We start from the raw sequence: 25,742 nt of genomic DNA on the forward strand, positions 1-25,742 counted from the left end.
TTACTAAGTGATGAAGGGGCAGGGAGCATATACAGCATGGAGACACTGGACAAAGGATGATTCACGTCCGGGTGGCCAGGAATGGATGGCTCAAGATTTCATCACAGAATAGCACACAATTTTAAACTTTTGTTTATTTCTGGAATTATTCCTTTAATATTTTTGGATTGTAGCTGACCACAGGTAACTGAAACCATGGAAAGTGAGACCATGGATTAGGGTCTTTACAAATAAAGACCTAGTACAAAGGAAGAAACCAGCTCTGCTTGCAACTAAGTGAGGCCTCCCCAGTCAGATTTTCAAGAACCTGATTTCCTGTGTCTGTATTGGGAAGAATGCAAGTTTGAGGAGGTCTTTGGAGAGAGTCTCATGATGCTAATTCTTGCTTTTATCCATGGGCTGGGCATTTGATAAGCAGTGTGTGCCTAGTGCAATTGGAGAAAGCGAAAGGGACTTGTAAATATTTGAACATTAGATTTTCTCCTGGGCTGGATTGCAGCAGGCTCAGAACATGACAGTTGTAGGAGGTGATTTTGACACACAGTGACCAACGAGTCGTAGGTGGAAAGAATACTGGGAGTACTGGACAAAAACAGTTGAGAGATTTGGCTCATTGTTGGACTGTCACTACCTTGACTTGCAACTTGGTGAATCTCTCTGCTTCTTTAATTCTATCCGTAAGGAAAGCCAGACACACTTTTGTTGGTGTTTGTGATTTACTTGCAGTCCCCTCATCCTAGAATTAGGGTTTTACTTTTACTAAACATGTAGACTCTTGGCTCATCTGGAGTCTAGAGCACACAGTACAGAGCTTTGTGAAATACGGTGCCTATGAGAAGTCTCCTGTTGTGCACAAAAGCCACAGAGCTGCCCTGAAGCACAGAGCCCGAGTTGGCATACTCCGTGCTTATCCTGGGCTTCTCAGACAGAACATCCTGGATGCGAAGTACCTGCCAAGAAGAGATTAACTGTTAGTGCACTATATGAACAAACAGCTGCCAGTGATGTTTTCCTTCCCAAATACTCTGGGACTAATATATTTCTCACAAATCAATAAGCTAAAATTTGTATATCTTTGTTGTTGTTTTTTTCTTTTGATGGTGAAAGTATTAATGTCCTAATGACATCTGTGCAGTCTGACAATTAGCCATATCCCTCAATAGAAACACAGGAAGAAATGAAAAAGGGACATCCAGTTAGCAAGCCAACCCAACCTGGTAACTAGTAGGATGGTAGTTGTCACAGCTGGAATCCCTCGCATCGGAGAAGTGGCTAGGAAGCATACAGAATGCATACTTCGAAGAATTCAATCTGACACATCACTACTTCATACTGTTATTGATACCCAGAATTACCACACTTTAGGTTGCCAATCAGTAAGTATATAAGTGCTCAGTGTTCCAAATAGCCTGGGTGGCGTTCACTCAAACAGGACATGATAGGAATTAAAGAAAAAACCAATTCAAAGTTCATGAGTCATGAGTTTATATTGACATCTCTTATTAAAATAGTTCAGTTGAGTTTTGGCTTTTTGTCTTAAGGAAACTCCTATAACTTCTCAAATTTCTTACAGGAAAATATTCAAGCTTAGAATTCATGTAGAAAATAGTAGGTTCAACCAAAAGGAAAGGGTGTCAGTGACTGTGAAGAAAGAAGTCTTATCTAAAATAAACAAATGAACCCTGGCCGGTGTGGCTCAGTTGGTTGGGCTTGGTCCATTGCACCGAAAGGTTGCTGATTCGACTCCCGGTCAAGCACATGCCTGGGTTGTGGGCTTGATCCCCAATATGGGGTATGCAGTACAGGAGGCATGTTGCTCTCTCTCTCCCTCTCCCTTCCTCTCTAAAAATCAAAAAAATTAAAAAATCTTTAAAATAAACAAATGATTAAACTTGGAAATAGAGACATGAAAAAGATCCTAAACAATTATAAAATCATCTTATAGATTGTATTTTCATTCTTTTAGTGCAGATGTTGTTGGGTATTTGTAGAATAGTTTTATTATCTCTTTTGGGGGCACATATCTGAGGCAAGGGTAGCATGCTATTTACGGTACCAATCCTTCAGGCTTTAGGTTCAGGCTGGACTCTTTTTTTTTTTTCAATCCTCACCCAAGGATATTTTTCCATTGATTTTTAGAGAGAGTAGAAGAGAGAAGGAAAGACAGAGAGAAACATCGATGTGAGAGAAACACATCGATTGGTTGCCTCCTGCACACGCCTGATCAGGGCCTGGGCAGGAGAGGAGCCTGCAACTGAGGTACATGCCCTTGACCAGAATTGAACTCGGGACCCTTTGGTCTGCAGGCTGATGCTCTATCCACTGAGCAAATCAGCTAGGGCAGGCTGGACTCTTGTTTCTTTTTACATTTCTTGCTATTTTTTAAAAGCTGTGGTGCCGAAACCGGTTTGGCTCAGTGGATAGAGCATCGGCCTGCGGACTGAAGGGTCCCAGGTTCGATTCCGGTCAAGGGCATGTACCTGGGTTGCGGGCACATCCCCAGTGGGAGATGTGCAGGAGGCAGCTGGTCGATGTTTCTCTCTCATCGATGTTTCTAACTCTCTATCTCTCTCCCTTCCTCTCTGTAAAAAATCAATAAAATATATATTTTTTTAAAAAGCTGTGGCTAATATATTAATTAGAGAAACAATTATTTTTTTAAAAAACACCGAAGGACGGCAATTTTGGAAGCAGAAATAATTGTATGTTCTAATTTACCCCTGGGCCAATTTCAAGGCTAGGGTTTGAATCTCAATTTCCCAACTCCCCAAACCTAGATTCAAATATTTTATCTTCTTTCAAACCTTACCATCTCAATGAGGCCTACTCTGATCTTTATATTTAATAGTAGGACTTGCCCTTCCCTCTATTCACAATAATTTTAGTCCTTTTTACTCTATTACACTTTTTCCCATAGAACTTCCCATCTTCAAATTACTATATAACTTACTATTTCTTATGCTTATTGTTTATTGTCTGTACCCCCTCCCTAAGAGCAAGGATCTTTGTATATTTTGTTTACTAGTATATCCTAAGTATAAAAACAAAGTCTGGCATATTATAATTGCTCAATAAATTTTTGTGACTAAATATCTCAGATTATATCTGCCAAGAATTTATATCTATATTTAAATTCACTCAAGATTACTTTATTCTTAATCTCAATGCTATAGAAAACGTAATATATTATTATGCTATTGCTTTTAATGTCATAGAAAATCCAATGGTATGTACTGTTATTTCAGAAGAGATGTTAAATAATACAAATACCATCTTTAAAATGAGACATTCTTTAATAACTATCATTTATATACTAGTATTAGAATTGGGTGGCAAAGTTAATTTTGTTTTGAGACTAGTCATTTAAACCCTTTCATTTGAACTTCATGTTTGGTAGTGTGAAAGAAGGTGGTTCCGTATATGACTCTCCCTTTGCCTAACTTCAGGGCCTGTTCTGAGCTTATATCCTGATTGGAAATATGAATACCAATCTGGGTCATTATGAATAATTAAGCTCATATTTTTCCAATTATTCCCAGTGGCAAGTATAGCCTTTGCTATGATGGGGCACGTTGTCTAACACTGATGTTAAATTGGTACCTGGTAACCTGAAAAAGTTAATGGGCTATATTTCTTCATTCTAACAAAATCTTTACTCTTTCCATATGTACATTTGTCCAGTTCTGGAACATCGCATGTGACCCAGTCAGTTCTTCCAAGTAGCCTCAACAGATTGTCGTACAGCCTTGCCTGTGGGCTCAGAGAAATGTAGGAACTTACTTCTGACCCTGGAGGATCCTTGGGGTTATAGACCAGCAACTTCATGGCATTAGGATGGCATCCTGCCAAAATATCTCCTGTGTCAGGATCGATAGTTAAGTTATCCACTAAGGTGTCCAACTGTATTACCTTTCAACAAAGAGGAAATAGTGAAGATGTTGTTTTGACTTTCTTCCTTACACCTCCCCCCTCGCACCAGCTTCTGGATCCTGAAATTAATTTTTTGTTGTTGTTGTTGATCCTCACCTAAGGATATTTTTTTCTATTTATTTTTAGAGAAAGTGGAAGGGAGGGAGGGAAGAGAAATGGAAACTGGGAGAGAGACACATCAATTGGTTGCCTCCCACGCTTACCCTGACTAGGGTGGGGATCAAACCTGCAGTGCAATTACGTGTCCTTGACCTAGATGGAATCTGCAATGGTTCAGTGCATGGGCTGACACTCTAACTATTGAGCAGCAATATCCAGGGCTAAAATTAGTATTTTTAATGGGCTTTGTTATTAGTGGTGCAAGAACACACTTTCACCATCTTTTTTTTTTTTTAATTACTCTTGTTTTCTTCATTCAAGGAGCACATTCCCAGGTCAAGCGTGGGAGCTAATGTAAGAGGCCATGTTGTGTGGGCAAGCCAGGGTACTCTTACCTTCAGTCGAGTTAAATCCCAGTTATCGTGAATTTTCATCACATGAATGTTCTTAGCTGTTACATCAGCTACATAGATATACCTTTGAAGTAAATCACATTTACATTGAAGCAAGTAGTATTAAGAGATGACACTAAATTTTATTGTGGAGAAGATGTATAAAAATTCACAATAGTCAAAGTACCACTGCACTGCTATTTTAAACCACAGCAAAAATAAAAAATAAAAAAAGATAATGGAGTGGTATTTTTAATATTCTTGAAGTGCTTTATATAAGTTTTGAATATGAGATATGACTGTAAAGTAATGAAATTGGTGTTTCTAGATGACATATAGACTCAATCTCATTACTTGGGAATCTTTAAATTGAATGTCTTTAAACTGAATGGAGGTAAGTGGACCTTTAAATTGAATGGAGGTAAGTGGTTCTCTTATAAGACAAAAAGATACTTCGAAAAACTAGTCCTTGGCAAGAAGAATCAGATGACCATGAAGCTCAATCACCATCATTTTTAAAAGGAGGAAGAACATTTGGAGCTGTTTTCCACAGGGATCATCTCTATTTATTATCTCAAATTTATACTAGTATATCAATACTCATAGTACTTTGCTTTTTGAAACACCTTCCATTTTAAAACACTTTAAGAGTTTTCCATAAAACTGCATGCTTCATAAAAAAATGTTTTTTCATAGAAAATTCTGCTGCAGAGAATCAATAAATCTGAAACTTATACAATTTAATGTCCAATCTAAGTTGGGCCACCCTCTCCAATAAGAACTTCAGGGTAACGGAACTTAGTGTAAGTGGTTAAAGGCCTTCCAGCCTCATAAGAGGCAGAGGTATCATGCTTTTATTCTCCATGTTAGTGTGCTAGGGTCACATAAGAAAATTGGGACAAGGACTTTGAGTCCAAATGCCTCATTTCATTGCGGGATGGAGTCTAAAGTGCAGGAATGTAAATTGGTTTGCTTAAGACCACACATTTAGTATAAAGCCTGGCCATACCTGATCCCTCCACTCATATTTGACTATTTAAGGTAGGAAGTAACCTACCTCCTAAGGAAAGGAGTCCACTAATATGTCAAGGTCAAAGGGTAGAAAAATTATAAATGAGCTTACTTACTTTTTGTCTGGTGAGACTGTGATCCCATTGGCAGAACTAAATCCTCCGGCCACCACTTTGACCTCCCTTGGACTATAGAAAAGAACATAAGTCCACTGAAGATCTATGAACATCTCTAATAGTGACAAGAAGTGGCTGGTAAAATAGTGGTCTCTGGTGGCATAGAACTGTTCTGGTCCGAGAGCCACGATGTCATTCACACTAAAGTGGAGAGAGGGAGAGAGAGAGAGAGAGAGAGAGAGAGAGAGAGAGAGAGAGAGAGAGAGAGAGAGTTTTAAAATAGTGATTGTTGTCAAAATCACCAAGTCTCTACAAAGACCAATATGTTGATCAACTTGAAAAAGTATACATGAACTAGTATGAATTTTAAAAATCCACAGAAAGTAAATGATTTTTCATTGCCCTGATTTTTTTTTAGCTATTTGTTATTCTCATTCCTCTCTTTTGCAGAAGTCAGTAAAACCCAATAAATATACAAATAAGCCTCAAACTCCAAATCTTTGGACTTGTAAATGTTTATAATAGCTATCTGTGGCGGTCATAGTGCAGTTGGCCAATAGTGCTGGTTCTTCTCTTTCTGCAATTAGGTTTCTCCAATGTCTTTGAAGTTAGGCATGGCCATGCGACTAGCTTTGGCCAATGAAATGAAGTGACAGTGTGTCGCTTTTAGTTGGAAGACTTTAAGAGCTGGTTCATGATCCACCATGCTTCTTCCCCCACTCTTCTATAGTAACCAGCAACTTTCTTGATGATGCATAGTGTGGTTCTCCAAAGGTCCTACATGAGGATAATATAAAACTGAGTCCCCATATCACCTGCATTAGAGGCATAGCATGAGTGAGAAAAGAAAACTTTGTGGAGAAGTTAGGGTTTTCTTTTCTGCTATTTTAGCATAACCCAATTCATCCTGACCTTTATATTTTCTTTGAGTAGGTGAAATTGTAGTGCTATTCCTTCCATTTATGTTCTTTAATACCATTTCATTTTTTTTAAATGAAGTAAGTCTTACTCTTACAAGATAAAAAAATAAGTCATTTTCATTTTAGAAAAGTAAAAAAGAAGACAGTGACTTGAAAATGTAAAACAAAGGTTAAATCTTTTAAAATTAAATTGGGAAAGAAAACTGGATGAATCAGGAAAATATTTTTAGGTTTTGATGTATAATGTCTTTTCCAAGGTCATCTTTCAGCATAAGCATTCCTTCCTCTAAAAGGTATTGCCTGACCCCATAGGTTAAATTGAATTCTCTCAAGAATAGCACGTTGTTCTACCCCTTAAAATGCTTGGTCAATGTGGGTATCAGGACACTTCTTAAGGTTCTCTTTAGATGCTCCTTAGAGCCTCACTTGCCCTGTTCCAGTTGGCACTCCTTCAACCAGCTCTTCAAGGGATCTGGCAGACTTTCCACAGTACGGCTTTATGGTACTTTACCTCATGCCTGTGTGGCTCTCTTGCTCCCACTTTCAGGCTTCTGTGTTGACAACAAAACACAAGATATCACCAGGCATGACTTGTGCAGGTACCAAGTGAATAGCCCTTGAGGTAAACCTTTGACTAATGGGAGATAAGGCTAGTAGATAAGCTCTTCTCCCTTTCTTAACCTTAGACAGGTAAGAAAGGGAGAAGGATAATGGATTTGCTATAGACTGTCTCCCATATGAGTTTCTAGAAATGCTGCCGTAACAAAGTGCCACAAACGAGGTGGCATAAAACAACAGAAATGTATTGTCTTGCAGTTCTGGAGGCTAGAAGTCTGAAATCAAGGTGTTGACAGGGCCGTGCTCCCCCTGAAGTTTCTGTGATAGAATCCTTCCTTGTCTCTTTTGGCTTCTAGTAGCCCCAGGCGATCCTTGGCTTGTAGATCCATCACTTCAATCTCACAAGCCATCTTTACCTAGCATTCTCCCTGTGTGTCTGCCTGTTTTCTTATAAGGACACCAGTTATATTAGATCAAGGGCCCACCAATATGTAGGGCATTAACTAATAACATCTACCAATGATCCTATTTCCAAATCAGGTCATGTTCTGAAATATTGGGGTTAACATTGCAACATGTCTTTTTGAGGGAACACAATTCAACCCATATTACTCCCTCTTCCCTGCCTCAATCTGTTCTCTCACTTCTGCATCCTGGTATTGTACTCCTTAATCAATTCGTCATGTATGGAGTTTTCCCTCAGGCTGTGATTTCTGAGGAACTCTTCCTGTGACGTCATATGTTATTGCATCTGAGCCTCACAATCACCAGTGTGGTGAGTTAGACCAATAAGAGAACCACCATTTTGCTCAGGAAATTGAAGCACAGGTTAAGTGATTTGTCCAGTTTCCAGTCACTCCACGGCAGTCCTGGTCCCCACTGTGCCTCAGAACCCAGCACAATTTATTAAGAGAGGAGTTCAGCCCGGCTGCCATGGCTCAGTGGTTGAGCATTGACCTATGAACCAGGAAGTCATAGTTCGATTCCTGGTCAGGGCACATGCCCGGGTTGTGGGCTTGATCACCAGTGTGGGGTGTGCAGGAGGCAATCAGCCAATGATTCTCTCTCCCTTCCTCTCTGAAATCAATAAAAACATATTTTTTAAAAAAAGAGAAAGGAGTTCAGTAACTTCAACTAATCTTACTTTTTTTGCCCTCTGCTTTTATTGCTCCCAGATTCTATGGGAGAAGTCCATACATGATGTTGAGAAAGAGAACAAAGACAAGAAGGTGAACTTCCATTTATTTTCCCATTCTTCTGTCTCAAGAAAAGATTAATCTCTACTGTTTCAGTGTTGAGTCCATTTTATAAGACAAATTTTTCATTGTTTGTTACAGCCTTGAAATAGGCAACCTATCCACTAAAAAACGTACTATTGTTTTGCAACACAATAAGAAAGATGTTTAGCATTGTCATTGAGAGCACAGCTTTGAATTCAGACAGATCTAGGTTTAGACTCTGGTTCTGCCACTTACAAATTATGTAACATGAGCAATTTTTTCATCTAAAACACTAAGTGTCAGCTTACTCATGCCTGTTACTGAAGGCTGTTGTGAGAATTAAATTAAGTATTTTTGTACAACGCCTGGCACATCATCAAAGCTTGATAAATGTGATTTTTATATGTGCCCACTGGCTTTTTTTTCAAATTCCACTTTAAAGCTCTCATTGAACAAAGAAATAGCCCATCTTGAGGTTGGTTGTAACACCTAGTGGGTACGGCTCTCAGACACAGCCTACCAGGATAACTAGAAATGGGTGTAGGTGTTTAAAGAGAGCCCCATAGTTAGTATTGCATTGTTGTGGAATTAGAGCTGGGAATCTAATTGAGCACTTTCATAGGATTAAAATGCTTTCAAGAAGTTGGGAAATATAAAGATATTCAATACTAATACAGCAATTTCTGGTGAGATGCTGGGCAGTGTCACCATGGGAACCTTTAGAAAGCTTCAGAAAACAATGCTACAGAACAATAGCTTGAGGAAGCCCGCTGAACCCAAGAAAACAAAGCACACAGCAGAGGGGCAAACATAAATAGAAGTGCAAAATGCTTTAAATCCATACCTTTGGAGAAGTTCGTGTTCTATAGTTTTCAGGTGAACCAGAGAACGTTGTTGTTTCTCAAATTTAAATATCTCCACAGTAGACTTCATGTGGGGATGATTCACAACATAAAGGTACACAGTATGGTCTAAGTGGGAAAAGGCATAATTTCCCATAAGTTTACTTCTATTGCAACTTTTATTAGACTTGGTATGCAACTTGGTCACATCCAAGAGTTTTTCTCAGACATCTTGCATTGGATTCCCACAGTCCACTTGATAGGCAAGTCAGATAAGTGCCAGTATCACTATTTTATTGAAGAAATTGAGACTCAGAAGGGGAATGATTTGTCCGCAATTTTACCATCACCAAATGGCAGAGCCAAACCCTGATGTTTCCACGTAGTCTCTTCATCCTCACCTGCATTCCCCTTTCTAACAGGAAGGCACAGAACTACAGTGGTGCATGGACATGGATATGGTTTCCTCAGATGGCTCTTCAACAGGAGAAGTGGAAGCAAGCAAACAAAGCCTTGCTGAGAATTCTTTTCGGTGAATATTTCCTACATTGCAACACACGTTCCAAAAATGCCAGGGCTGTGTGAATATCTTAAACTAGCAATACTTCCCAGCTAGAGAATGAACTTCTGATGCAAGTCAACCACCTGAGGTTGCAATAACAATATTTAGTGAGCCTAGTGGACATGGAATGTAAATATGAACGCAAGAGGAAACAGAGTAGACAGTTGTGGGTATTGCCTCAAGAATGTTCAACTATCTGTTTTCATATTGGACTGTGGACGGCTGTGAACAGGATTGAGGGTAGTAATCCGACTTCTCAAAGTACTGTTTCCTGACTTCCCAGGAGCTCCAGGTCAGATGAGCTCTGGATTTTTAAAAGGCCTGCCCCCATCCTCTTACTGGACTCTCCTCTATTCCCTCCCTTAATGGGGTTCCCAAGCCTATAATGGAGCAAACCCGGGCCCTGAGATGGCCCCTGAAACACACTGATACCTTGACCCAAATTAAGAAAAGGGGCTCCCTCACAGATGAGTCTTTCATTGGGTCTGACCCAGCTCTGGTCCAGGGCCAGGGGCTTGGCAAGCAGAACTGAGTTGTATTTTAGTCCTCACGTGGCTCTTCAGCCAGACACTCCTGCCAAACACAGCATGAGCAATATGTGTGCTGCCCTGGGCCTACCCTTCTTTAGGCCCCCACTGAGCCCCTCCTTCCATAAAGCAATGCTTGGTGAGAATAATGTTCTTTGTCTTCTCATTCCATTCCAATATATATGTGATGTTTTGGCCGTATGAATTAAATGCATAATTAAGGGAGGTGACTAATAAAATAAGATGCCAATCATAATATACTGAGCTTCTGAAATCCTGATTAAATGCCTAAGGGTTAATCTGTAAACTTTAAACTGGTCCCATTTGAGGGGAAAAAACAAACAAACACCTCAAATCAAGGCTCACTCTCCCCTCCCCCCAACCCTCCCCTCCCCCCGCCAAAAAAAAAAATCTCCTCCTCCAACGCTATCCCATGAAATAAAATAGCTCCAGGTTAATCTGATTACTCATTACAACTTCTCCAGTGAAGCAACATGTTTAGTTTTGTGTCAGGCAAAAAAAAGTGGTGACTTTGTATTATTCAAGTAGAGCCTGAAGCCCTAATTTTACCCAAATAAAGAACATAGGATTAGAAGTAAGCCCCCCGGGGGTTCCAGTTCTGGAACTGCCATTTACTCCTGACAAAAGTGAAGCCACACTTCACTGCATTTCTCTCACCTTCATTTCTCCATCTATAAAATTGAGCATTAATATCTGAACTGCCTGTGCCATAGGGTTCATTCATTTATTCATTTAACACATGTTCTAGAGCAGCAGATATGGTTCCAGACTCTGGGAATCCAGCAATGAACAAGTCACACATGCTTTTGTGGTGATTATATTCTAGATAGGAAAACAGGGAGGAAATGAATAGTAAATAAAAGAAACGTAAGTAGGAGATGCCTTCTTCATAGAGTGCAGCCACTTGAACAGTGACAGGTAAGCTTGGCTCCAAAGACTAGAAGGAGCTCACTATAGAGCAGTGGTTCTCAACCTTCCCAATGCCGCGACCCTTTAATACAGTTCCTCATGTGGTGGTGACCCCCAACCATAAAATTATTTTCGTTGCTACTTCATAACTGTAATTTTGCTACTGTTATGAATTGTAATGTAAATATCTGATATGCAGGATGTATTTTCATTGTTACAAGTGAACATAATTAAAGCATGGTGATTAATCACAAAAACAATATGTAATTATATATTCAATGTGTTTTCTGATGGTCTTAGGCGACCCCTGTGAAAGGGTCGGTTGACCCCCAAAGGGGTCGCGACCCACAGGTTGAGAACCGAGAGGACTAGTGGGAGAGGGGTAGAAGGTTGGTACCTTTTAACATTAATAAGAAAACATTAGTTGTTATTCTGATGAGTGCTAAAAGAAGTACATCGAGAAGAAATATAATAAGGTTCATGCCCTCAAACAGGTTGGGGAAGGCTTCCCTAAGAAGGTGACACTTAAGCTGAGGCCTGACTGATGAGGATGAGTAATCCAGAAGTAGTGGAAAGATATTCCAGGCATGGGGAACTGCAGATGCAAAGGCCCTGAGGCAGGTAGCATTTTATAGGACTAAAAGAAATCCAATGTGACTGGTCCGGAGAGTCAGGGGGAGGGTGGTGTCTGGTGAGGCTGGAGGGAGCACCCAGATGCCAGAATGTGTAGGAGTAGCCCCTAGGAACCCAGGTTATTTTGAAGATTTGGGATTGATCTTCAGAGTAATGGGAACAACATGGAGCATTTTAAGAAGAGAGTGACATGATTAGATTCGCATAAAAATAACTCTTGATTATGGAAATGGATTGAGGTAGCATTAGAGGGAAGGTGCAGTCATGGGAAAGATGTTTGGCACTTGGACTGGGATGGTGGCAGTGAGGATGGGAAGAGCTGGACAGCTTGAGAGATGGATAAGAGGGAAATTAGAGCATTGTAACTAGTTCACTGAATGGTGCAGGGAGAGGAGAAGTGTCAGGTTGGGACAGGGTTTTATTTTGAGGACTAAATAAATCACATATACATGAAAATGCTTTATAAACTATAAAGCAATATAAAATTGTTATGTGACTGGTTAGGTATAATTACCTTTTAAAGAAGGATTTGCTAAGCAAATAAACAGATATACAGGGGTGGGCAAACACACACACACACACACACACACACATAAATAATGCACGCATGCACCTATGCACTCACGCACTTACAATAACACTATTCTTGGCCCTTCACCCCTGGGGGAGTGAATCTAATCTTCAAGCTTTTCTTAGAATAATCCTTCTATGCCTAAATCTTACTGGAAAGCTGGCTCTCCTGCAGGCAACACTGAAGCACATCAAAGAAGGTGCTCTGCCCTCTTACATTCTCCTTAAGTCACCACACCTGGAGGAGAGAGCAGCATGCCCGAGCTACAATCTTCCAGACCTCATATCTGTTATCATCAATCAACAACTTGTTCCTAAGGAAGCCACACCCTTTGCTTGCTGCCTCCTTATCAAATCCCCTTCCAACTCCCTTTGCCCTGGTCCACCTCTTACAGGGCTAGTCTAAATCAGGCGGAAAATCTTAGAAGGTTTACAGTTGTTTGCATGGAAAAAGACATGCAGGTTATGATTATTTCAATAGCTTTATTAACTCAAAAGAATGTCACAGTGGAACAGTAAACCTACTTTCCCCCACCCCTACATAAGATTTCAGGGGAATATTTAACCTACTTCATAAAATAGTATTCAAGCATTTTTTTAAAGATACCCATTTATGTAAACTTGAACAAGTCTGTTGGTGCAGACCAAACTTATTGGATAAGTGGATGGAAATAATTATGAATCATTAAATCAGTCCAGCAAATTTATACTTAACAATACATTGTAATTCCATTAGGTATTTGGAAGAATTAAAGCACCATTTCTTCAAACATTCTGAATTGCAACACTTCCATTTGGTCTTCCCTTTATGTAGTTACTATTAAGTTTCACTGTTCTTATTTTCTATGTGTTCTATGGTCCCACAGGCACTTAAAAACTAAATTAATTTGGAATTAGAAACCATCAACAACTGAAAAATAATATTTGAAATTGTTTTAAAGCATAAACAATGTATTAATACGTATGTTTTGTTTTTATAACAGCTTTTTTGAGATATAATTCCATTTCCCTCATTCTCCCCCTTATTCTTAAGCATTCAAGCTTTACCTTTGTCAATGAAAGTACTGATCCCATGTGGATTGAATGATGTTTTGTCAAAACCATCACTGATTGTCAGTGCCTGGGCCCTTGGGTTCTGCTCATTCAGATCCATCATGAAGATTTGTCCTGGCTCGTCTGGTGCAAAGCTTGGCATGCCAGGATATTTTAATCCCTTTAAAAAACAGAGAATAAGTATGTACATATATACATATCAAAAAAATGTTTTCATAAGGAAATTAAAAGCTCAAAGTCTAGCAAAGATGTTAAAAACTCTAAACTTCTTTTAGATTTCTGGGACATTTTTATCTGTCAGCTGTTGCCATTATCTAATCTGAGGGATTAGCAATGTCATTTAAACCATTGGGAATGGGAAGAATCCAAAGTCAGTTTTTGACATAGAAAGAAAGCGTTTAGACAAAAAGTACCGTGCAAGAGATGAGAGGCTGTGTGACTTTGTGTGGGTCCCTTGCCTGTCTGCGCCTAAGGTTCCTCTTTTAGAAAATGAGGACGTTAAAATGTGTGATAGCTAAGACTCTATCCAGTCCTGATATTCTATAACTAACCTTCCTCAAAGTGGAGAGATGGGGTGTGTAGTGTCATTGTATTGCTTCCATCCTGACATCCATTACATTTCATAGTAGAATTAGCCAAGAGTTAACGTTGGGAAACTAGTCTCAAAGAATTGACTATTTCTGACCTATTTTGTTCTTATAGATATGTCTGAAAATTCGAATGTGAATCTTTTTCTCTAAATAATGCAAAAAGTTCTTGGAGAGTGTCCCTGTTTATTGGAGGACTAGGTATTTATAAACCAATCATAGGCATCCTGAATGTATTGGGGCCTTTGCTGCATCCCTGGTCATTGTATCAAATCTTGGGGTTGACTTATTCTACACAAGTTGCAACTTCCTCCCCACATTCCTCCCCCATCACTTCGATAATATCAACCTTAATATTAACAACCCTGTATCTTTTCTTGTACCCTCATTTTCCATTTATACTCAATTTAAATTCTTTCTTTCCTACTTCTCTCTCTCTCTCTCTCTCTCTCTCTCTCTCTCTCTCTCTCTCTCCTTTTCCCCTCCTTTTCTTATAAACACACACACACACACACACACACACACACACTCACATACTTACAATAACACTATTCTTGGCCCTCACCCCTGGGGGAGTGAATCTAATCTTCAAGCTTTTCTTAGAATAATCCTTCTATGCCTAAATCTTACTGGAAAGCTGACTCACCTGCAGGAAACACTGAAGCACATCAAAGGTGCTCTGCCCTCTTACATTCTACTTAAGTCACCACACCTGGAGGAGAGAGCAGCATGCCCGAGCTACAATCTTCCAGACCTCATATCTGTTATCATCAATCAACAACTTGTTCCTAAGGAAGCCACACCCTTTGCTTGCTGCCTACTTATCAAATCCCCTACCAACTCCCTTTGCCCTGGTCCACCTCTTACAGGGCTAGTCTAAATCAGGAGAAAAAACTTAGATACAAAATTATCATCTCAACTTTAATCAGACATCCAATGATGTTTATCAGCCTTTTTGTTCATTCTAATAGGCAATCTATTGCATTTCTCCAAATGTTTATCCTAAATTTATTTCTTTATCTTCCTCTTTATTCTCAATGAGTAATTTTACCTCCTATATTTCTGGTGGGAAAATCACAAACAAATATGCCATCCAACATCAATTTCCTCTGACTCCCTGCTTTCCGACTCAATAATTCTTCAATTTTATCAATTCTCTTCTTTTCTTCCTCTTTGACAGAGTTGAACTTTAATTTCCTCAAAATAATTTCCAGATGGTTAAGAATGTCTTTCTATGTATGGTATTTTCAGGAGCTAAATAAAAAGCCATCCATTTGCTTACGTGGTAATTTTTCAGCAACATGCCACATTCATTTTAAATGTTCACTGCTGACATTAAAACTTTGATGTTCAAGACACCTGTAGGGGGCCAATAGCACACTCTTTATCAGCATGTCAGAAACTGTCACCAGGACCTGGCACCTGGGAGAGAGGGCTCTTAGACATGCGTATGTACCAGTTCTGTGCTGTGATGTCCACTTTCCTTCTAAAAGGAGAGCACTAACCCAATGTCTGAAGATGTTCTCCTTTCTTCTTTCTGCAACTATAGAATGTAAGCAAGGAACTACTTCAGGGGAGAAGAAAGGAAGATATTAAAGAGGGAAGTAAGGTGGAATTTCTTGATTCTCCTGTCCATCTTCCTGGGAACAGACCCAGACTGGAACTCAGAGGACCGACCGAAAGCTCATCCTCAAGCATGTCTCTTTGCTCAGTTAATGAATCCTCTGTACCTCAGTTTTGGTCAGCCTTCCATTTCATATTTATGTATGTATGTATGTATGTATGTATGTATTTACTTATTTATTTCTATTGTTGACAGTATTATAGAAGTCCCCATTTTCCCCCTTTTTGCCCCGCTCCATCCAACCCCTGCCCCACCCCAGGCCTTTCCTGCACAATTATTTGTGTCCATGGGTTAAGCAATCATTAATCGCTTCCCCTCCTCTCCACCTCCCTTCCCTCTGAGATCTGTTATTCTGTTCCATGCCTATGGATCTATTTTGGTCATCAGTTTATTTTGTTCATTAGATTCCACATATAAGTGAGATCACATGATATTTGTCTTTCTCTGACTGGCTTATTTCACTTAGCACGATACTCTCCAGGTCCATCCATGCTGTCACAAAGGGTAAGAGATCATTCTCTTTTACAGAAGAGTGTCTTCCATTGTGTAAATGTACCACACCTTTTTTATCTACTCATCTACTGATGGGCACTTAGGCTGTTTTCAAGTCTTACCTACTGTAAATAACGCTGCTATGAACATGGGGGTGCATATATTCTTTCTGATTGGTGTTTCTGGATTCTTAGGATATATTCCCAGAAGTGGGATCGCTGGATCAAATGACAGTTCCATTTTTTATTTTTTGAGAACTGTCCATACTGTTTTCCATAGTGGCTGCACCAGTCTGCCTTCTTCTGTTAACTCCACCACCTGTTTATTTGATTTCTTGTTCTCTAGGCCCTGTCTTCAGAAAGTACGTCCTCTCTCTCTTGCTTTAGCACTTATTTTTTTTTACCAATGTCCCCTTCTTTTGCTTGAAAAATTGCTCGTTTCTCATTCCTTGAAACCAATGGACTTTTAACTTTACTACTTCTTCAAACATGCATTTATTTTGTCTTCTCGTCACTGTCAAATTTCTTGAAAACATCACTTGATTTTGTTACCAGATTTGATTTGTTCAAACTTTCAGAAATCAGTAATTCTGTAGTTTATAGAAATGCCTCTATAAAGGTCATATGAATGGCCTCCAAAATATCCCATGTGAAAACCCCTCTACTTTCTCTTGCTTATATCTCTGTGGCATTTGACACTATTGTATATCCCTTTGTTTCTTGTGAAGAAGAAGAAGAAGAAGAAGAAGAAGAAGAAGAAGAAGAAGAAGAAGAAGAAGAAGAAGAAGGGGAGGGGGAGGGGGAGGAGGAGGAGGAGAAGGAGGAGGGGGAGGAGGAGGAGAAGGAGAAGGAGGAGAAGGAGAAGGAGAAGAAGAAGAAGAAGAAGAAGAAGAAGAAGAAGAAGAAGAAGGCAGAGGAGGAGGATATAAGTCCTGCTTCTCTTCTTGCCTCTTCCTCCTTCTGTCCTCGTCCATCCCTCTTTCCTTCTTGCTCTATACTCCTTCCTTGCAGATCATAAGATTTCAGATATTTCTTCTATACCAATGATTTTCAAATCTACACATTCAACAAGAATCTCTCTCTGGAGTTCTAGCTTGCATTCCCAACTTCTTCCTAAGGGCAGCCCATAATCAAATTGTCAAAACCAATATCAACATTCTCTCCTCAAATCCTGCCTCTCATTCATATCTATTATTCTCCTTTGAAGGCATCACTATTCTCCCCATTATTAGGCCATAAAATCCAGTCTTTAAATCTACTCTTTCCCAAATAGTCAATTGGTCACCAAGTCCAGTAGCTTAGATAATGGCACCATTGAGGGAAAAAATGTCAGAAACATATAATCCTTCCCTTTTTACCTGGGGAAAATTAAGCCCAGGGAAGCCAATTTCCTAGATTACTCAGATTATTAATTATACAGCCTCATTACCACACCATAAAGAAAGGTTTGGCAGTAGAGACTATTGCCCAGGAAGGCGGGTCAGGGCAGAACATAACAGGCAAGTACCATGGTAGCTTGGGGAATGTGAGGGCATTGCCAACTAGTAGAAAGACTTGCTGTTCTAGAGATGAAGGGTGGAGCATTGCAAACAACTTGGCCTAGATTAAGTGTCATGATGAATGAAACACCTCTGATAAAATGCCTTCTCATTCACTCGGTTTTCTGTTTAAGGCAATTGGGTAAGAATTTGTGGCAATTGACTACAAGCAATTGTTTTTATATCATTCACCACTGAAAATGGTGAAAATCACCTGGAGATGCAGGCATCTTATTTTCCCCAACATACTACAGGTATGTGTGGACAGGCATTGAAATCCTCCACTGGCCTCATTTATGAGCACATGCATTCAGTAAATAGTCAAGCACCTGTGTATGCCAGATAGTGTGTTAGGTGCTGAGCATGGTCATGAACACTCCAAAGTCCTGGCCTGGAGGAACTTGAAATCTAGGGAGACAGCACCAAGCAAGCCCATCAGATGTGGTATTGAATGTAAGGGTCTAAGCACAGGGAATCCAAAGCACCAGAGAAGAGGATCTCACTCAGCAAGAGAGTGTTAGAAAAGAGTTTCCTCAGGAACTGAGGTGCCACTACAGTGAAACCTCACAAAGAACTAAAAGTTAGTGACATGTGTAAAGAGGTAGAGTAACCTTGCGGGCAAAGAGAAGCATGCCAAGGACCAAGGTAAGGAAGCAGGTAGACTAAAAACATCTACCGCACAGAATTACCCTTGAAATCAGCAGCTTCCAAACATGTTCTAGGATGGCAAGGAAGGGGGACAGGAAAAAATAAGAACAAGGAGTTGATAATCTTTATTACAGTCATAAAGATTAAAAATAAGCAACAAACATCCTCCTTAGCCTATAAGGATGAGTTGTTTGTTAGTTTACAAAAAGACCTCCATTATTTAAAACTTTCAGGTTAATATTTCTCATGGCATTATTTGTGATGAAAATCTCATTTTCTATAGAGCAGCAATTCAGTACGTTCAGTTCCAATGAAAATAGAAAAAGGTATACTGTAAGAACTACAAATATTATTTCCTAACTGCAAAGAAATCTCCTAGCTATACAATCATCATTTCAAAAGATCTATTTGGCATAACATTGAAAATCTAAATTGGCAATAGAAAATTTAAGTCAACAAAGAAAAAGATTTTCTAGACAGCTTTGTTTTATCTTTGGTTTTGAAAGAAACCTAAAGAAATAAAATCCCTCCCACTTGCCCACCCCCATACATACCACCGCCAGAAGTAGTTTAAAATAAAAATGAGACCTTAATGATATGGCGCATATTTAAGAATTTAGAAATTTAGACCAGGAATGATTATTATATGTGCCCACCTTTTTTGGCCAAAATGATATAGATCTAAAACTTCATTTTATTTGGTAGTATTTTCTTGGCTAAAATGGAACATTAGGACTTGCAATTCCAGAAATCAGAATTTACATTAAAAGTGTAGTCAGTAAATCCCTTTCAACATATTCCATCTCATTTCAAATTGCAACTGATTTAACAAATTTATGACAATTTTCAATATCTTCAGTTCCTTACAGTTTCCTGATCATCCCAAACTGTGAAAGGTAATGGGAATAAAATGCAGGCTTTTCTCTACTTCTCCATAAAGTGCTGGAAAGAATAATAAGGAACCTGTGACAGAAAGTGTTTAAGGTTTTGAATCGAGTAACATGGTCAACATTCAATCTACAAACATTTACTGAGCTCCAAACACAGGCAAGCATGGTGAGAGGAATAGTAGTTACTGAGAAGGTGACTAGTAGAAGCTGAGGGACAGATCTGCAGATTAGTTTAGGAATTGAACGAAAATCATTACACATTTATTGAGTTCCCATTGAGTATGAAACTGCCCACAGGGAGCAGGCCTGAGCATTCCTGTGGTGTCCTGATTAGCTCTCCAGAATCCTGTTTTGGCTTTTTTAGTTGACTGGTTTACCCGCAGGTGGGATGAGTGTGTAGGGGTCCATCTGTCAGCTTTAGTCAGCAACATTAATGTGCTGTCTATACAGTTATATCCGAGGGATATGGAAAATACTCACACTGGAGATAAAAGCCAGCCCACTGGGAAGTATATCAATATCTTCAGAGCCATTTTCTGCAAAAGAAGTAGAGGATCAGAAAGATGCGTGTTTGAAAGCTTAAAAGATAAATCTCACAGTCAAAACTTTAAATTTCTTTTGGAAACTCCATTGACTTTTTGCAACTATTTACTTGGGAAACTATATTAACTTTCAAGAATCCCACAGGCAGGCTACTCTACAATGAAACCTGAGTCAGACTCCAATTTTTTTCTTAGAATTCCATCTCAGTAGAAAAAACAAATAACTATAAAATAAATTGATATCCTAGATTTACTCTTTAAATAATTACATCTAGCTGGGAGATTCAGCTTTACTCCCCATAGAAAACTTGATCTACAGACCAAGTGATAACATTTGGAAAGTCATCATTTTGAAGGCCTCTTAAAGGCCTCTCTCCCAAGCATTTCTCTTCTTCCAACTTGTTGAGGCTTAAAAATTCTACTATTATCTAATCATATGAGAAATTTTTGAGTAATTTCTCTCTTTTACAAAGGCAATATGTCTTAAGATGGACTATTAAATGTAAATGAATGTAAAGAGTTTGGTCAGATCTCTTTCCATTGAGAGCTGGCCCTGAGTGTTTTTCTTTGGGAAAAAGCATATAATCAGTAACTTATGACTGAGACCAGGATGAAAAAGGGGCTTGCATGTCTCCTAGTAGAGAGATAGAACCACAGGTGATATGGTCCAAGCAGGCAGGACTGAGAGCGAAGGCATTGGTTATCTAGTGTGGTGAAATGTATGTTACAAATATGGTAGAATCAATATGTATCAAGTCCACATGCTCTTTTTAAAAATGTGATGTTCATACTCTCCCATCAAGAGGTAAAGTCTATATTCTGTTCCCTTGAACCTGGGCAGACCTTTGTAACTGCTTTGACAAATAGAATGAAGTGGAAGTGATGCTACAGAACAGACATACAAGTTTAAAGTCACAGCCATAGCTTTTTCTAGTGTTCTCTCTCTCTCTCTCTCTCTCTCTCTCTCTCTCTCTCTCTCTCTTCCTCAATCTATCAATCTTGGGAGCCCTGAACCTAAATGTAAGAAGTCTGGCTACTTTCAAGCTACTGAGGAGAAACTACAGAGAGGTCACACAAAGTAGAAAGAGGATACCCTAAGGCACCCTTAGAAAGGGTTATGCCAAAGCATGACTACCAATTAATCCTATAATCCTATAATTGTGTCACATTTTTGGAACAACGGTTCTGACAGTCAGCTAAAAAAACAAATGGAACCTGCTATGGAGTAATAAGGCATTTTTTCCCTTCTATCTCAGCCAACTTCCTTTAAATCATTCTCTTCAAAATATTTGGATAATCAGTATGTTGATTTATGTCTTACAACATTAGCTGTAGTTTCAACTTCTCAAATCTGTTTGAATTACATAATCTGAGTGTAGATCTAGATATCATTGATTTACTTTTCTTTTTTTAAATATAGTTTTATTGATTTCAGAGAGGAAGAGAGAGGGAAAGAGGGATAGAAATATCAATGATGAGAGAGAATCATTGATTGGATGCCTCCTGCATGCCCCCTACTGGGGATCAAGCCCACAACCCGGCATGTGCCCTTGACTGGAATCAAACCCACGGACTGCTCAGTCTGCAGTTCCAACACTCTAGCCACTGAGCCAATCCAGCTAGGGCTAATCCAGTGATTTCCAACCATTTTCATCTCCTGGCACATATAAACTAATTACTAAAATTCTGTGGCACACCCAAACATATATTAAATTTTTATCATTCTAACAACAAAAGTAGGTATCATTTTGATTCATTCATACTGGACAGCTATTGTTGTGTTGACTCTTGTCATTGTTTCATTTGACAATCTGAGGGAAAAGAGGTCAGCGACCCTGACTAAACAGTCAAGTATTGTATGTTTTAAAAATTCTTGTGGCACACTGGTTAAAAATCGCTGATTTAGACAATTCTGCCACTTCCATGACTTACATGGGCACCTGACTTTGGTTGAGGCTGGGAGACACAGTAAAAATAATCCAGCCTCTTAAAGATGCCTTTTTGCCATTCATTCCCATGTCTTGCTTCTTCCCCAGGATACTGCCAGGCAGGGGGGCAAGGGTCCCTGTTATTTAAAAACCCCACATATTCTCATTCCTTCTCTATCAGATTCCCTTCCAGGAGCTCAGAGTTTGAAAATGAAAATCAGGAAGGAGTTGGTCTTCAGCTCTTTCTGCTTTCTAGCCGGCAGCACAAACCTCCTTTAAGACCAGGAAACACAAGGGCCAGGCAACTTTTTGTAGAAATTGAGGGGGGCGGGACGGGGGGGGGGAAACCCAATTAAAAATCAGTATTCTTTCTGATTTTTTATATCTATGTTACAAACTCCTATCACAATAAACTATGCTGTCATCCTGTCACATATTGATAAATAAGGCAAAGTCCTTGACCCTAGGGAGTTTGCAATCTGATATTGAGAGAAAGAGAAAACACTGCTAGTTATAAAACAAAGCATGTGATAGGTGTCATAAGTGACCCAGACTTTCAGAGTGCTGTGAGAACTTAGAGGTAGGAGGGAAATTTGCGGCTGACTTCAGCAAGCAGAGATGAAGAAATCAGCGAAGGGAATTGCATGAGCAAAGGTGAGAGAGTGAAAAACACTCATTCCCAGAACAGTGAACAGAATCTAACTGAACTATTTTTTCGAGTAGAAGTGTTGGGAAATTGGAGGCTCGGAGCCCAAATAAGCAGTCTCAGCAGTCACTAGCAGGTGAGATGAGCCCTGTGTGGGAGGACACTGCTACAAGCCTGTGTCAGGTGAACAATGAGGCACAAAGGAAAGCCATGCTTCCTGGATTGTGAACTGAGTCTCTTTGAGAATGGGGGTGTCATGCAGGCAGGACTAAGGGTGGAAGTGTTATCTAGAGGGGGCTGGTTGTGGGTGGGGGTTCAAGGGAGAAAATGCCAGAAGTGTGAAGTAGAATCAAGTTGATTTCAGAGTGGAAAAGAAGGCCTGCCACTTGAGAGGTTTGGGATCCAGCTATGGATTTTCAAGTACTTATTTATTTATTTATTTATTTATTTATTATTTTTTAATCTTTATTGTTGAAAGTACTACATAGGTCCTCCTTTTCCCCCCATTAACCTCTTCCAGCCCATTTTCACCCCACCCTCAACCCCCTAGGCCCTCACCACCCCATTCTTTATGTCCATGCGTGATGCATATATGCATACAAGTTCATTGGTTGATTTCTTCCCACCACCCTCCCCTGCCTTCCCTCTGAGGTTAAAGACATCTCAGTAGGCTGCGAGGTCCTTCAGGATCAGGGTTAAGGGATATTCTTCTTGGTACTTGCAGGTACATTTTGAAGGAAGAGACAATGCAGCCAGAAATATCAAGGAGAGGGAAGAAGAAAAAAGATAAGTAAGATGGGCAACAAAAGAAGACAGGGAGGGGAATGAAATATCACAGAAGGGTCAGGAGGAGAGTTTGGCAAAGTATGGGCCAATGACATTCTTCAAATGATAGAGAGACATCAGTAAGAAAGAGAACTGAGAAAGAGCTGCTGGTTTTGACATTGAAGAGACCCCTTGAAAAGCTGGGATGAGGTAGGTTGGGTAAAGTGGAAGGTCTAAGGCAGTGATGGCGAACCTATGACACGCGTGTCAGAGGTGACACACGAACTCATTTTTTTTGGTTGATTTTTCTTTGTTAAATGGCATTTAAATATATAAAATAAATATCAAAAATATAAGTCTTTGTTTTACTATGGTTGCAAATATCAAAAAATTTCTATATGTGACACGGCACCAGAGTTAAGTTAGGGTTTTTCAAAATGCTGACACGCTGAGCTCAAAAGGTTCGCCATCACTGGTCTAAGGAGTAGCAGGAGGTTAAATCAGTTGGCAGCCTCATTCAAGTGGAAGGGGACCAAGAAACTGTGCTGCCCTCTTGGTACTGTCACATACATACCAATTCCCTCAATGAGGTGGCAGTTGGGAGGTTCTACTGGCTCCAAGTCTCGAAATGCATTAATCCTCTCTCTGTGGAAGTTAAAAACATTGGAGGTCAATGTGCCACTTCCAAAATTGATGTCTAAACATGGTTTTTAATTACCTTTATATTCATGAACTCTCTTTCATCATTTATGGGTAATATAACAAGTAAGTAGGCAAGTCCTTTTATTTAAATTTATTTACATAACATGGACATTATGTGGGTAATATGCCTATGTCAGTTAACCTCACCCAATTATTGAAAGACTAAAATGCAATTATACAGGGACAACACTTTGCTGCCCAAATAAATGATAATATTTAATAGTATGGGTAACTGCACAGTATTATTAAATTAAATGTACAAGTTGTATTATTTAATTTGATAAAGCATTGTCCACTATAAATCTGCACTTTGACTCCCCTTAATCCACTATGTCTTTGCCTTTTAACCCACCTCCCCCTCTCAAACTGATTTCCCCACATTCAAACCCCCCTAATAACTAAACCTTATAGCCTTTGCTTTAACTTTATTATTTTAAAATTTTTATGCTGACTTACTTTGCAACTTATCCAACTGACCAAAATCTAAACAACTGGCCATATTATTTTTCAATACAGTTTTCTTGTTTCCACAGTGAAACTTTCTTTTAAATACCAGGGATAAGTTTAAATTTGTATTAAACAGTATTCAGGAAGACTCTACACACAGACTTATCTTACTGTTACTTTTTAAAAATACACCTTAGATATACTTTATAATAATAATTGTTTTTATGAGTCTCTCACTCAGGTGCACTGGGAGCAATGTTACAATGAACATACTCAAGCTGAACTAGAAAGCATTACCAAACGGCATCAGCCTCCTCAAGAGATTCCAGCTTCTACTTAGAGAAATAAATAAAAGCTCCCCTAAGACAACTGAAGACAAACGGAGCTTTTAGGTCTGCTCAGAAATGTGTAGCAGCACCTAACATTTCTTCTTCCGAGCCCAGTACTGACTCTTCCTGAGATATTTCTATCACCACTAGATCTTCCACTTCAAAAGGTCAGATACCTACAAAATGCCAGTTAACATATGCAAATTTCAGCTCCTTCCCCTCCTGTCTGAATAGCTCTTAATCTGGGATGAGTTCAGCAACCCAGCCCTCCTCAACGTAAAACAGGCCCTGGGCCATGTCAGAGTCTGCCTCAAACATCCATCTGGTAGTCTGTCCCTTCTCTCAAATCCAGCGCTTCCCGCGGAGTTTTTATGTATTTTTATTTTTTCTTAATGTATTTTTATTCTTGATAGTATTACAGATACCTCCCATTGAGATATCTCCCATTATCCTCCCTTCTCCCCCTCTTCACCCCCTTCCCTCAGCCCCTACCCACCCCCTAGGTCTTCACTACCCCAATGCTGAGAGCGACTTGGAAGGAGGGCTTGGGCGGGTGACTTTCAGAAAATAAATGGGGGCATTCCTGACCTGATATCTTAGGAAAAGCAAGTACTTCGCTCACTTTCCACTTCAGTTTGCTGGGTGGCGTTGAGGAGTGAGGTCCCCAAAACGGTCCATTCCTATTCCTACCGGCTAGGAAGCCGGCACCGGGCAGCCCTGACCTACGTCACCTGAGGACTCAACTCACCTGAACGCCACAAACCTCTCCCCGACCAGGGCCAGGCCGACCCCCAGCAGGGTCAGCACCACCAGCTTCCCCATAGTCCCCGGTACCCAGTGCCGATTGCCGGAGCTGGGTCCTCCGGGAGGCGGGGCGGGCAGGCTCCCAGACCCGCCCCGTGATCGCCGCCCGCCCCGCCCGCCCGCACCACCTGGCAGGTGCGCTGCCGGGACGCCTGGCCGCTGTGGGTGTCTCGGCCACTCCCCGTCCCACTGCCCCAGGTAAGGCTATCTTTCTGTGGGGGTGCGGGAACCCAAGGCTGCCTTTACGCAGGAGATTCAAGGTCATCTTTATGCGTGAAGTTCAAGGAGAAACCTTGACTAGCGGGATTCTTCTTTTTTTTTTCTCTTCAGGGCGCAAAGTACAGGGATTCTTTTCTCTTTTTCTTCAAGGCTCAAAGTACAGAGAGGGAGCCCGGAGCCGCAGGTAAAAGTCTGGTGTTCCTTCTTTTGGCAGCTTTG

The 25,742-nt window shown here is 40.0% G+C and overlaps 1 protein-coding gene across 1 annotated transcript; it reads right to left on the minus strand.

The window, feature by feature from the left end:
* Positions 1-697: 697 nt before the first annotated feature.
* PON3 (paraoxonase 3) lies at positions 698-25,352 on the minus strand. Its single transcript, XM_006084990.3, has 9 exons — positions 25,249-25,352; positions 23,597-23,667; positions 19,622-19,677; positions 13,358-13,523; positions 9,091-9,217; positions 5,549-5,749; positions 4,425-4,506; positions 3,781-3,909; positions 698-950 (listed from the first exon to the last, which is right to left on the minus strand). Exons 1-9 carry the CDS (start codon positions 25,320-25,322, stop codon positions 792-794), a joined length of 1,065 nt encoding a protein of 354 aa, XP_006085052.1. The 5' UTR covers positions 25,323-25,352; the 3' UTR covers positions 698-791.
* Positions 25,353-25,742: the final 390 nt, after the last annotated feature.

Source organism: Myotis lucifugus, unplaced genomic scaffold (genome assembly GCF_000147115.1).
Source record: "Myotis lucifugus unplaced genomic scaffold, Myoluc2.0 scaffold_15, whole genome shotgun sequence".
Classification (NCBI taxonomy): domain Eukaryota; kingdom Metazoa; phylum Chordata; class Mammalia; order Chiroptera; family Vespertilionidae; genus Myotis; species Myotis lucifugus.